This window comes from Electrophorus electricus, chromosome 1, assembly GCF_013358815.1.
Source record: "Electrophorus electricus isolate fEleEle1 chromosome 1, fEleEle1.pri, whole genome shotgun sequence".
In the NCBI taxonomy this organism is placed as follows: domain Eukaryota; kingdom Metazoa; phylum Chordata; class Actinopteri; order Gymnotiformes; family Gymnotidae; genus Electrophorus; species Electrophorus electricus.
In genome coordinates this window covers 35487774-35500197 of record NC_049535.1, presented here as the reverse complement: position 1 = coordinate 35500197, position 12424 = coordinate 35487774, and the positions used below count along the sequence as shown (strand labels likewise).

Genomic DNA, 12424 nt, shown 5'->3' with positions numbered 1-12424 from the left:
GCCCCCTCTCATCTGCTCTAACGCTGAAGGAATTAGTGGCATAGGGTAAGGATACTTTATTGTGATTTCATTAAGAGCTCAATAATCAATGCAATCAATTCAGACCACCATCCTTCTTAAAGATGAAGAAAAATCCTGTCGCTGCTGGGGATGAATAGATACTCGTGCCAGGGCCTCCTTTGTGTAGTCTTCCATGGATTGGTTCTCAGCAATAGAAAATGGGTAGGAACACAGTCGAGGAGGTGTACCCCCTCCACTACATATATGGAGCAGTCATATGGGTGGTATGGAGGTAGGTCGGTGGCTTTCCCTTTACTGAAAACTGCTGCCAAGTCCTGGTACTTTTCAGGTATTGAAAAACCTGTGGCTTTGGGGCTCTCCACAAATATGGAAGCGATAAGGCAGCTATGTTGACCATGTCGTGATCTTCCTCAACATGCTTCCTCGACATGCTGACCATGTCGGGTTCTTCCCAGGAAATTACCAGATTGTGAATGTGGATCCAAGTACGGCCTAATACCTTGGAATGGTTTGCTATAGATACAATAAAAAAGAAGTTATTCTCTTCATGAATGGCACTACTGTGCAGAGTGACAAGGACAGCATGGTGAGTAATGAAATCAAATCCAATGGGGCTGTTATCCTGGAGATAGCGTGACTGTGCTGATGTCCAGGCTTTTGATAACGTCCTCCGAGATAAAGTTGCCAGCAGCTTTGGAGTTAATCAAGGCTGGAACAACAGTGACAAAGTCTAGGAGCACTTACGTCTTCATCAGCGTAGACTCTCCACAATACACACACGATATATGAGACGATATGATACTCAAACAAATCCAACAGGGAACAGCCATTAGAGTACATCCAAAAATACAGGAAGGGATCCAAAAAAACAGGAAAAAACAAAATGATAAACAATGGCTCAGAAATGTACGGCAGGCAAACGAGACTTTGCGAGGCTGACTGAAACACATGGGGCTCATATAGGGGAACACATTAGAAAGGACACAGGTGAGACTAAATCTGGGCACTGAGAGCAGTAACGTAGTCCACAGTAGATGGTTGACTCAGGCTTGACAGAGTGATCTCATGCTGTAAATCTCACATGCCAAAATTCTGAACCTTACACACCCAGACATTTTTAGTAGTTATATATTTTCCTATTATAGAATATTATATACACATACGAAATATTTTACTTAAAAAAGTCGAATTTTTACTTTTTTTCATACCAAATTCACAAGATGGGTCTAACTGTTTTGTTTATTGCAGTATTTTTGGGAATATCTTAATTATCATTGCTCTAATTACGTTTTGACTAGAATGAATGACATCACTTTTGCAATTGATTTGAACTGGAGCTTCAAATCAAGATATCTGAAATTTAGTATGGTAAACTGTTTTTTAAAGTGTTATTCCTATTTTTTATTCCTAGATATCAAGAATGAAATTTTACTGTAAAAATCCAATTTCTCCTAGTGATGATTCCCTGCTTTTCCCAGGGGAAAGTAATGGGGAAACATTTTACTAGTAAGAATTCAATCATTCAGTTTTTACTAGTAAGAGTTCAATAATTCAATTTTTACTAGTAATAATTCAATCAGTCAATTTTTACTAGTAAGAATTCAAATTTGGATATTAAGAATTCAGTTTTAACTAGTGAAAATTAAATTTTTATCTCAACATTTTTTTTGCTAGTGAAAGTTTTTTTGCATGTAAGAAATGTAGTATTTATATGTACTGTATATACATAATACATCTCATAGACATAAATAGGATACAAAGCATGTGAGTGTCCCAGTAGCTTCTTTCTTTTCCTTTTTTTTCTTTAATTTTCTGTTTTAGGTACATTGTCTATAACATCACTCTGTCTATTTATTATTATAATCAGTTATATATTACAGTGCTTTGTGTCAGCTTTAAATAAAGTGCCTTTTCTGTTTGTGTGTCTGGTAAAATGCCCTTACCTTATTACCTTATTACCACGTTCTCTGACCATGTCATTCATCAGCTGCCACCTTCCTGACAAACTAGATAGATGATGAGCTAGTTAGTTATGAGCAATTAATGAGTCTGAAAAAAGGGGAAGCAGTTGTATTTGGAGAACTAAGAACACAAAAACAAACAGGTAAACAAAATGTTAAAATTAGAAAAATAACTCACTTCAGCAACATTTATCCGCTATTTGATTTGTGTGATTTGTGTACAATATATATTTAAACACAAAATATACAGCTTCATTAAACTTGTACATAAAATTGCAGACATTAAACATCGCAATAGAAAGTCCAAAGCCTGAAATTGCTAGTTAAATAATAACTTAAATAGTTATTAAAAAAGTAAACAATAATGTACAATTAAAAATACATATGGCTATGAGAGTACAAAGGAATAGATCCATGTTTTCTGGAGCAAACATGGGCACATTTGCACTGTAATAAAGCCAAAAACATCAGTAAATGTGGAATGTGGAATGCATGTTAAAAGTGAACAATTCCTGGAAAAAATAACTGAACCAATTCTCTTGTTAATTAAGAACAGGCTTCAAGAACAGAATGTAGAGCTCATCTTTACCCTGATAGGTGTCTAGCTAACTTTCTAGCTCAATTCATGTTCTTTATCAATTACTACTAAGACCAGTTATTTTTGTTGACTTCCAATCAAGTTTCTCTACATAATTGAGAAGTTATTTAAACCATTCAACTGATATATAGGCATCTATAATGCTATTGATAATGATATGCCATCAATATGATAATTATATGCTACATAGCACAGAGAGAGTATCAAACCATTAGTTATTTTAGTGCAAAGATAAACACAAAAGCAAACCATATTTCAAAATTTTATAGATTTATTTGAACACTCAAAAATAGAGATGGTATAATATAAATAATGATGTTGTAGTCCCCAAGATACCCTCTGTACTAACAAAAGTAAGGGTTGATGCTTTATTTTCATGACTTTACTTTGAGTGTACACATGTGTGCTAAAAGGCTCTTGCTCTTAACCCAACACTTGGATGATAGCAGGAAGTGAGAGTAGGATGACTGATGTAACAGAGAGGAACAGATGGGCTGCACCATTACTGGGCTTGGTAGTGGTGGCCATAGTAGTCGTAGCAGATGTGGTGCTTGGGAGGGAGCCCACCGTCTTCAGCAGGAATGGGGTGAAGTCTGAGGTTTTAGAGAAGGTCATTATGCTTGATTTCTGATTAACCACATCCACCTGCAGGCTTTTGCTGGAGCTGGAGTTGGTGCTGTTGGAGTTGGTGATGTTGGAGTTGGTGATGTTGGAGTTGGTGCTAGTGCTGTTAGCAGTGCTAGTGAGCAAAGTCAGGACCGCTGCCTGGAACCATGACGCCCCAACCTTACACATCAGAGGTCCTCCTCTTTCACTCTGAGATGGAGAGTCCGAGAGACAAAAGTCAGCAAGAGATAATAATTACAGGACAGATTACCACACACACATTATGATTTGGTATAATCAAACTGGTTTGGGGGCACAGGTTATTTTATTAGCTTTATTCCTTTGTGTATTTATTTGTGTTTCTCTATTCTTGCAGAGGATTGTGTTTTTTATTTGCTGGGTGACACTGACTTGTAATCAGAACATTGTGTACAAGGTACCAGATAAAAAAACATCTATGTCTCTTCTGGGTAGAGAGGTTGCAGCAATTTCCATGATTTTAATGAACATCCAAATCCCCTGTCCTGGATATGCCTGAATATTTAGAGTAATTAGTTACTGTAAAGCAAAATTCAACACTGAAATCTTGACTTTAGTGTTTTCCTGGAAAGCGAGCCCTACATGTCACAATGCTTAATCTCTGTTAGTAAACTCCTTATAAACTCTCAATATAAACTGGCTTTGGTAGAGATTTAAAGTAAAAAGAATGTTGTTTATGTTAATTAGAGACCTGTTCTAGTGGAAAGGCTTGTGTGCAGATGCTGGTAGATGCAGATGCACTATCACAGCTCACGATAGAAGTGTTGATTTGCTGAAGAGTTTGTTGAGCTACAGCAAGAAAGAAAACAAAGAGACTTAAATTATTTGGAAATGAACAAACACTAGTTAGTTTATTGCTAATTATATGCTAATTATTATTTCTCTCTCTCACCCACACCCACACACACACCCACACACCCACCCACACACACACACACCTGTGTGCACACACACCCACACCCACCCACACCCACACCCACCCTGTACCTCCTCCTCCTGAGCCCCAGCCAGCTGCCCAGCACTGAGTGTTCACAGCAAAGTTGTTGCTGCCCTGGTCCACACATATGGGCTGGATGTAGTTGGACAGCGTTGGTTTAACGGTCAGCTGCAGCACTGCTATGTTGTTTTGTGAAGTGTTGCTGAACGTGATGTTTGCCACTTTGATGGACACCTCGTTGGAGTTGCTGCCGTTCTGCATGAGGCGGCCCAGGATCACGGTCCAGTCAGAAGCGTTGGTGGAGCTGGAGAGAAATGCAGACCAATCAAAGTTCAGAGCTGCTGCCCATGTGTGTTGATGTGGTCCTGACCACTGACTGTGGCATTTGTTTGTTAATTGTTTGGTATTATCTGCCCATGACTTTTACCCAGAGAAGCAGTCAGCAGAGCTCATGACAAACTGGGCAGTGATCAGCGTTCCTCCGCAGACATGGGTACCATTACGCTGAACACTTGCCATCCACGGCCACATGCCAGCAGACGCCAAGCCAGTGCCCGCTCCCGAAAGGTCATTCAGGTTGGCATTGCCACATACCACAGCTGCAGAAAGAGAAGAAATGAAGGCAACTGAAGACTGACAGGAGAGTGTAGTTCATCCATGAAGCAGTACTTGTAGCAACAGTAGTGGTAATGTGGGCAGTTGTGGTAATGTTTGTAGTACTTGTAGTGGTGACAATAACAGTGACAGGATCCACAGCCACAGGTTGTATCTTACATATACTCTGCAATCCACAGGCAAAATATGCCACACTGCTACTGATAAAAGCCTTAGTTTTGATTGTGTGTTGTGGACGGTCTTACGTGGAGCGGTGGTCATGGTGGTTGTGGTCACAACAGTGGTGGCAGGAGGCAGGTTACTGCAGGACACATTCAGGTCTGCGTTGGTGCCAATGGACGTGTACGTGACGAAGCCTGGCTGGTTGCTGGTGATCACCTGGTTGATCCAGTTCTGGTACTGAGACACTCTGGTGTACACACCAGGGTAATTTGCCTGAGCACAACCATTACCAAAGCTTACAATCCCAGCCTGGATCCAAATAGAACCTTGTTTGAGGACTATTGGACCTCCAGAATCACCCTGTGTAGTGCAGAGAGATTTTCATGTTCTCCAAATGAACACATTGTTAAACAGAAAAAGTACTAAAATCAAGCAGAATATGGTAAAATTACCTGACACGAGTCTTTCCCTCCTGGTAAAGCTCCAGCACAAATCATGTTTCCTGTGATTCCTCCACCATATAAGCAGAAACATTGCCTGTTTCCAATAATTGGGACTTGTACTTCCTGTAGGTACCCAGGAGATGGAAGACTTACTGTAACACACATTAAACATTAAACTGGATATCATTAAAATTGGTAGCAGTGTTTTATTCCATGTGCTCTCATTACTAATACTAGAAACCCTGCCAGATCATACTGAAGAATCATAGTGCAAAAGCAAATAAAATAATACTTGTCTTACACAAGTAGTCTTATCCTGCTTTTCCTAATCAGACTAAAGTCCTTCCTGAAGCCTCTCACAGAGGTTAGACTCTCTACCCAGTTAGTGCTAATAGTAGCACACTTCATCCAACACACTTATAAACCAAAGTACTAATTATAAACAATAAGTATAAGACTTATATAACTTTATATAATTATAACTTTATATAACTATAAAGCTGACAACTGTAGAATAAATTTGTATTATATAATTTATCTCTTGGTAGTAGCAGGTTCAAGTTGCACAAAGAAGATGGGGTCAAAGCCCAGGGTGCACACACAGTATCATACTGATAAAATATATGTAAGTCACTCTGGATAAGAGTGTATGCTGATGTAATGTAATATAATGTAAATATTAGACTCAGTTGTTATATTTCATATTTATGGCTTGTCATGGGAAAATAAAGTGAGAGATGCTCCTTTTCATTGTTTATCTCATAATGTCCTATTAGTGAACTTCCATAACAGACAGGCACTGTATGTGGATATAAGATTTAGGATCAGTCCATCAGTGTCTGTTCATCAGGATGGAACTGATGCTCCTGTTCTGATCCCACATCAGTACTCTCGGTTTGATGAGTTTGATAGTTTACATATGGAGCTTAATAAGACACCCTTTACTGTTTCTTACCTTCAGTGGCGATGTTCCCCCAGCCAGTGACCCAGGAGAGGGTCCCATTGAAGAAGGTGCTATTAGAGGCAGCCAGACAGATAGGAGTGACGTAAGGGGTGAAGGTCACTGTGGAAGTCAGCTGAAGCAGAGCCAGGTCGTTGTTATTGGTATTTGCATCATAGTTGGGGTGTATGGTCACACTTGTGACAGATCTGAACACCTGATTCATGTTGTTTCCCTGCAGAGTCTCTGTACCCAGATACACATTAACTTGAGAGGCAGTATATCTGAAAAATGAGAAGAAACATCCTTATCACCATCACCTGATATTGTGGTTACATTACAGTCATGTTTTGTGAATTATGGATTGTGAGCTGCACTGCACAAAGTGTTCTGTGTTTGGTGAGTTTATGTTATGGATGTTTAATTGTCATGTTTAGGTTTATTTCATTGTTTGTTGTGTTGTGAGCTGCACTGCATAATGTGTGTCTTACTTGGTATTTGCAAAGCAGTGTGCCGCTGTCAGAACCCAGCGACTGTTGATGAGGGATCCACCACAGAAATGGAAATTATCGGCAGTGAGACGAATGCTGACTTGCCAAGGCCAAGAACCTGCAGCAGCATTCTGTCCTCCCACTATCTTGTTGTTCAAACTAGCCACACCACACACTGAAGCAGAAATAGCAGAAAAACTGTTGTCTAGCTGGAAGTTTGACTTCTCTCTCTCTCTCTCTCTCTCTCTCTCTCTCTCTCTTTCTCTCTCTCTCTCTTTTTGTGGCCCTCAGTACCAGACTTTTACGCTGCCAACTCACTGTTACATGTGGCTAGCATTTATCCTTCCTGAAGTAGAATATGTTTCTAATCAGATTTTCTAATCACTGCCATTAGAACAAAATTGGGAAACCAGCTACCATGCTGTATGGCTGTGCCAATTCCATAAACAAACTATGCATATATGATCATTTTATGCCTTGAAATAATCCATGTTTAAGAGGAATGAGAAGAAACCTTTATATACAGCTTCAAGAGAAAAATTCAAGAGAAGAATTGTGATGTAACCATTTCCATAACCAGGATTTCTGCGTGAATTACATTTTTTACATTTACATGCTGCCTGATAATTCATTAATGATCTGACTAATAGTAACTCAATCGATGTGATTCAATGCCCTACACATGGATCCTGGAATGCTGGAGGCTGTATTACATGAACAGAACATCAAGAACTCAGTGGAGCTGTGGAAGTCAACCATACTGTAGAGACCCACTTCAAGCCAATAGCATGAGTCATCATCAAGTGTGGGATTTACCAAGTAGATGGTAAATGGTTGGAATGGAGCAACCATCAGGCTCCTCCTGTACATGAATGACATCAAGCTGTATACCAGAACTGAGTGTGACATCGACTCACTAATCCATTTTACCGGGATATACAGCAATGGCTTTGGAATGTAATCCGGACTGGATCAGTGTGGTCAGATGGTCACAAGGAGAGGGAAGGTAGCTAGAACATAGGGACTCACACTACCAGAAGGTAACATAATAGCAGCTATGAGGACCTTGGAATGGCTCCAAATGATGAAGTGATGAGAACGTCACAAGTGAGGAGAAGCAGGGACCGTACCAATTTCTGGAAATTGCTGGATTGAAAGACAGCACAGAGGCACTAATTATGACAGCACAGGTACTGAATAGAGATCAATAGAGGCATGACCCCAGATGCAGGCTGTGCAGGGCTCAGGAAAAAGAAACACGAAAAGCTCACGAAATATCAAGGGTTAAAAAAAGAGCCAGAAAAAATGAGTGGTGAGGGCAATTGTGATTCCCATGGTAATTGGAGCACTAGAGGCTGTGACCCCCAAACTGGGGCAATGACTCCAGCAGATCCCTGGAATGATATCCAAGCTCTCCGTCCAGCAGTCCTAGGAACAACTAAAATACATCGCAGTATTCTCAAACTCCCAGGCCAAAACAAAATTCAAAATAAAATACAGACATTTCTTGGGGGTGCCCTGGAAGGTGCTAAGGCAGCCCTAGGCACCCTGCAGATGCCATGCTGACCAGTAGGTGGCAGCACTACCAGGCCCCGAGAACCTGTTGTAGTTTGTCACATATTTTTAGAAATGAATTGCTCTCTAAATACTCACATGACACTATATACCCCATGTCACATTATTACCCTTGATTTGGGTTTTTTTACCTTTATGCTTTTGTGTTTTACCTTTATGCTTTTAGTTGTTTTTATATGTTAAATTCATGAAACAGTGTAATGAAACAGATCATTTGATGTCACCCCATGTATCACCCTGTGTATCACCCCATCTATCACACCTTGCATCTTTGTCACTGCATGTATCACCCCATGTATCACTCTCTTTATCACCCTGTGTATCACCCCTTGCATCTTTGTCACTCCATGTATCACCCTGTGTGTGACCTCATGTATCACCCCATGTATCACCCCTTGCATCTTTGTCACTCCATATATCGCTGTCAGTTGTTTGAGGATGTTATGACCTGCATGTTCACTAATCTTTGTAGGACACCCACACCTGTAGTAGCAGGCTAAGGCAAATCTTTTATAAACACTTCTAGTACCTTTTCTTCTAAGGTCCTCTACCATCTCCTTTGATTGGGTCATAGACAATTCTGTTGTGCAACATATTTACTTGGCAGGGCAGGGAAGAGTCACAACTAATTGATAGGACCAACTTACTCAGACACTTACTCAGATACAAGTAGGTAATTTCCCTAGACCTTCACTTTTACATAAATAATCTAACTGTTTAAACAATATCTTTAATAAAAATAGGGTATAACAAAATTTTTATTGTTTTGTTTGTGGAATATGTTTATTTGTCTTATTTGCAAGTACAAGAAGATCAGATGATCAGATCACATGATAGAGGCCTTTTGTGCAGAAATCCCCAAAAATACATCATTTTTCTTCAACTGTACACAGATATCAACATGCAATCATTATCAGACATTCAGTCTCACACTGTTAGCTGGGTTTACCTTATCAGACATTCAGTCACAAGCTGTTAGCTGTGTTTACATTATCAGACATTCAGTCACAAGCTGTTAGCTGGGTTTACAGTATTTGTGTATGTGCTGCTTTCACCTATTTCTCTCCAAACCTTATTCACTGAATACTGTTCCATCTATTATAAAGTTTATTACAGCATTTTTATTTATTTATTTTATAAAATAAAATAAAAAGTAACTTACCACTCAGCTGTGAGTTGCACCCTGGAACACAGAACAAAGACAAGGTCCCATGAAGTTAACATATTTTATTAATTTATTGGTTGTATACTCAAGCAAGATTATGCAAGGATGAAAAGGATATAGAAAATATTTTTCTTCTAGATGTTTTCTATTGTTCTGGGGAAAAAAAATCACTTTTGTCTTCACATTTCAGCTCAAATACTCAGATGATCACTGCTAGTTCAGTTCACAGGTTGTCAATGACATATTTGCTCCCTCAGCCAGCTAAAAGGTGATTATTTTTATTAGATATATGTAATCTAACATTGTTGTGAAACCATGAACTCTTCCTTCTTCTTTTTAATGTGTTTTGTGTTTGTGGTTATGTGTAGTTTAGCAGACTGGCTGAGCATTGAACAACAGTGCTGGTTCTCCTCTCTAATATACTCCCATCAGTTGATTGGCCGATCTCCGGCACACTCTGTCAGTTTATTGGTTGGTTGACACTTGGCATCATGGACCTGCCTTTGAAAATGGTCAAGTGTATTTCATTGCTAGCCGAGCTGATCTATTAACTTTACTGAAGTTAATAGTTATCAAAGTTAGATTATTCTTACAGACGTATCCAAAGAAGTCCACACTAGTCTATTTTTGCTTCTTTTGGATAGTTATTTTGTTTAAAAAAAAAATTTAAACTCACAAATGGCCTCTTTGCTCAGACAGCTTGGAGACAAATTAACAAATAATTAAAATATTACAAATTAAAATAACCCAAACTAAAATTCTTTACTGGACAACAACAGAGCAAACACTCCAGCAAAGTTGAACTAAAGGCCAAGTTTGTAATATTACAGCCACTAAATTTGCTAAGTAGACCACAAATACCTACAGACCACGGTACTGGTAGAACCAGTTAGTTTAAACCAGGGTTACTCAACTCAGTCTTTTGGACCCAACAAACAATCCACATTTTGCTATAATCCAGCCCCAAAACACCTGAACCAGATATTCAGCATTCTTAATGGCTTTGTCATAGCATGCAGCATGTGGGGTAGAACAGAAATGTGGGCCGTCCTGTGGGTTATGATAACAGAGATAAGACACCACAGTCACCAGAAATGGAAAACGTTCACATATATACCATTAGTTGCTGACATGTCCTATAGTTTTATAAACATACAGACGTAGTTTACAATAAATGAAAAAGCATTGCACATGGAACCCCACCCCTCCACCCTCCTCATTCCACCCTCTGTGCCGCTACAATATTTTAACAAAACAGAAAATACACAACAAACAAATCAAAAGGAGATGCCATCAGAGCCATATTGTAGGTGATAATACATCCATGGATGTAAAAACAAACAAGCTATTGTAACACCAACATACTTTTTGGATGCTGATGTAACTTCCAGAGAAAGTTCTGGTAACGAAGAACTGAATAATCAGTCATGAAACTGGCCAATAAGATTAAATTAATAAGGTTAAATTAATTTCCATCACAAAGTTAAAGGTGTCCTGACCTTAGTTATTTTTGAAATAGACTAATAGAGGACAAAAATCCCTTTAAAATTTTACTCATTCATTTTTTATTTATTTATTTTTAGGAAATTGATTTAGTTCTGTTTTTTCTACATTTATTTTCAATGATGTGCTTACATACAGCATGTCTACTTTAAATGGTCCCTATTTGACAAGTGAACAAACTGACCATCGATGTGACCAGTGCACTCAGTGTTCTGTCATGCTCGGGCATTATATTTCTACATGTGGATTTGACAACATTAGACATGTTGCTGAGAATAAGATTACTTGAGGTCCACTTTGGTTTAGTGAGCAGGTAAATAAACATTCAAGAGTGATGTTTATAAACTTACCTTTGGGTAGGAGGCTGAGTAGAAACCCCACACAGAGTGTCCTGAACATCACCATCGTCATTTTCACTTAGGTTTCACTAACCCTTACATCACTGACTCCTTACATACACCTGTAAAATCCCTCCTCCCCACACCTAAGACACACCTCTCTCTCTCTCCGGCTTTCCTGGACAGATCTCATATCTGATTGCATACCTAAATTCATATTTGTTTTCCTGTTACAGCATATTTAGATATGCATTCATGAAAAATTGTACTTAATTTCTGGTTTTTCCATACCAAATTAACCAGATGAATCTGTTTTTTCCATACCAAATTAACCAGATGAATCTATTCCATTGTTCTTGGAAACATTTTAATTATCTGTTTTACCATGATATTTCCTAAATCTATTGCCTTATTACTAACTAAATAAATGTTATGCTTTTTTTCTTTTGAAACTAACAAAACTAAAAAAGATTAACATTACCCAGAATGCCTAGAGGGCAAACACGGCACGCAGTAATGACCAAACAAGTTCTTCCTGATTCTTTCCTTCACTGTCAGACTGTTTAAACAAGCTCAAAAAACTTTTCCCTATTTAACATTCCTTTGTCAAAACATCACAATACATTGATGTTAATGTTATTGGTACATTAGTGTGACTTTAAAAAGGTTAAAGGAAGATTCTCAAGATTCTCTTTTGGACATCCATGTTGATTGTCCTGAATTTTCTCCTTGTGCAATAACACTGGCTATAAATAATTTTTATAGAGATTTTGTACATTTCTTCAGAACCAAGGTCAGTACTTTAAAACCAGTCAAGCCATTTTTCCAGATGTTTAAGTAAAGAAATAGTTCTTAATGCTGGAGTCAGAGATGTCTTTTAGACAGAACTTTTAGAATGTAAGAGGGGTCTCAGTAGGGTCATGGCGGTTGTAGCTCAGTCCTTAAGGTACTTAACTAGTAATCAAAAAGTTGCCAGTTCAAATTCCACCACAGCCAGGTTGCAACTGTTGGACCCCTGAGCAAGACCCTT

At 38.7% G+C, this 12424-nt stretch overlaps 1 protein-coding gene across 2 annotated transcripts; it reads right to left on the bottom strand.

Annotated features, from left to right (window-relative positions):
- Positions 1–2187: 2187 nt before the first annotated feature.
- LOC113588889 (transmembrane protease serine 9-like) lies at positions 2188–11465 on the bottom strand. 2 transcript variants are annotated; one of them, XM_035525181.1, is made up of 10 exons: positions 11407–11465; positions 9551–9571; positions 6814–6988; positions 6338–6606; positions 5392–5534; positions 5023–5299; positions 4590–4761; positions 4213–4466; positions 3917–4014; positions 2188–3396 (listed from the first exon to the last, which is right to left on the bottom strand). In XM_035525181.1, the coding sequence occupies exons 1-10, from the start codon at positions 11459–11461 to the stop codon at positions 3004–3006; spliced, it is 1857 nt and encodes a 618-aa protein (XP_035381074.1). In that variant the 5' UTR covers positions 11462–11465; the 3' UTR covers positions 2188–3003. The 2 variants fall into 2 exon arrangements, with proteins under 2 accessions (XP_035381074.1, XP_035381106.1); XM_035525213.1 differs by lacking the exons at positions 6814–6988; positions 11407–11465 and having other exon boundaries at positions 9551–9573.
- Positions 11466–12424: the final 959 nt, after the last annotated feature.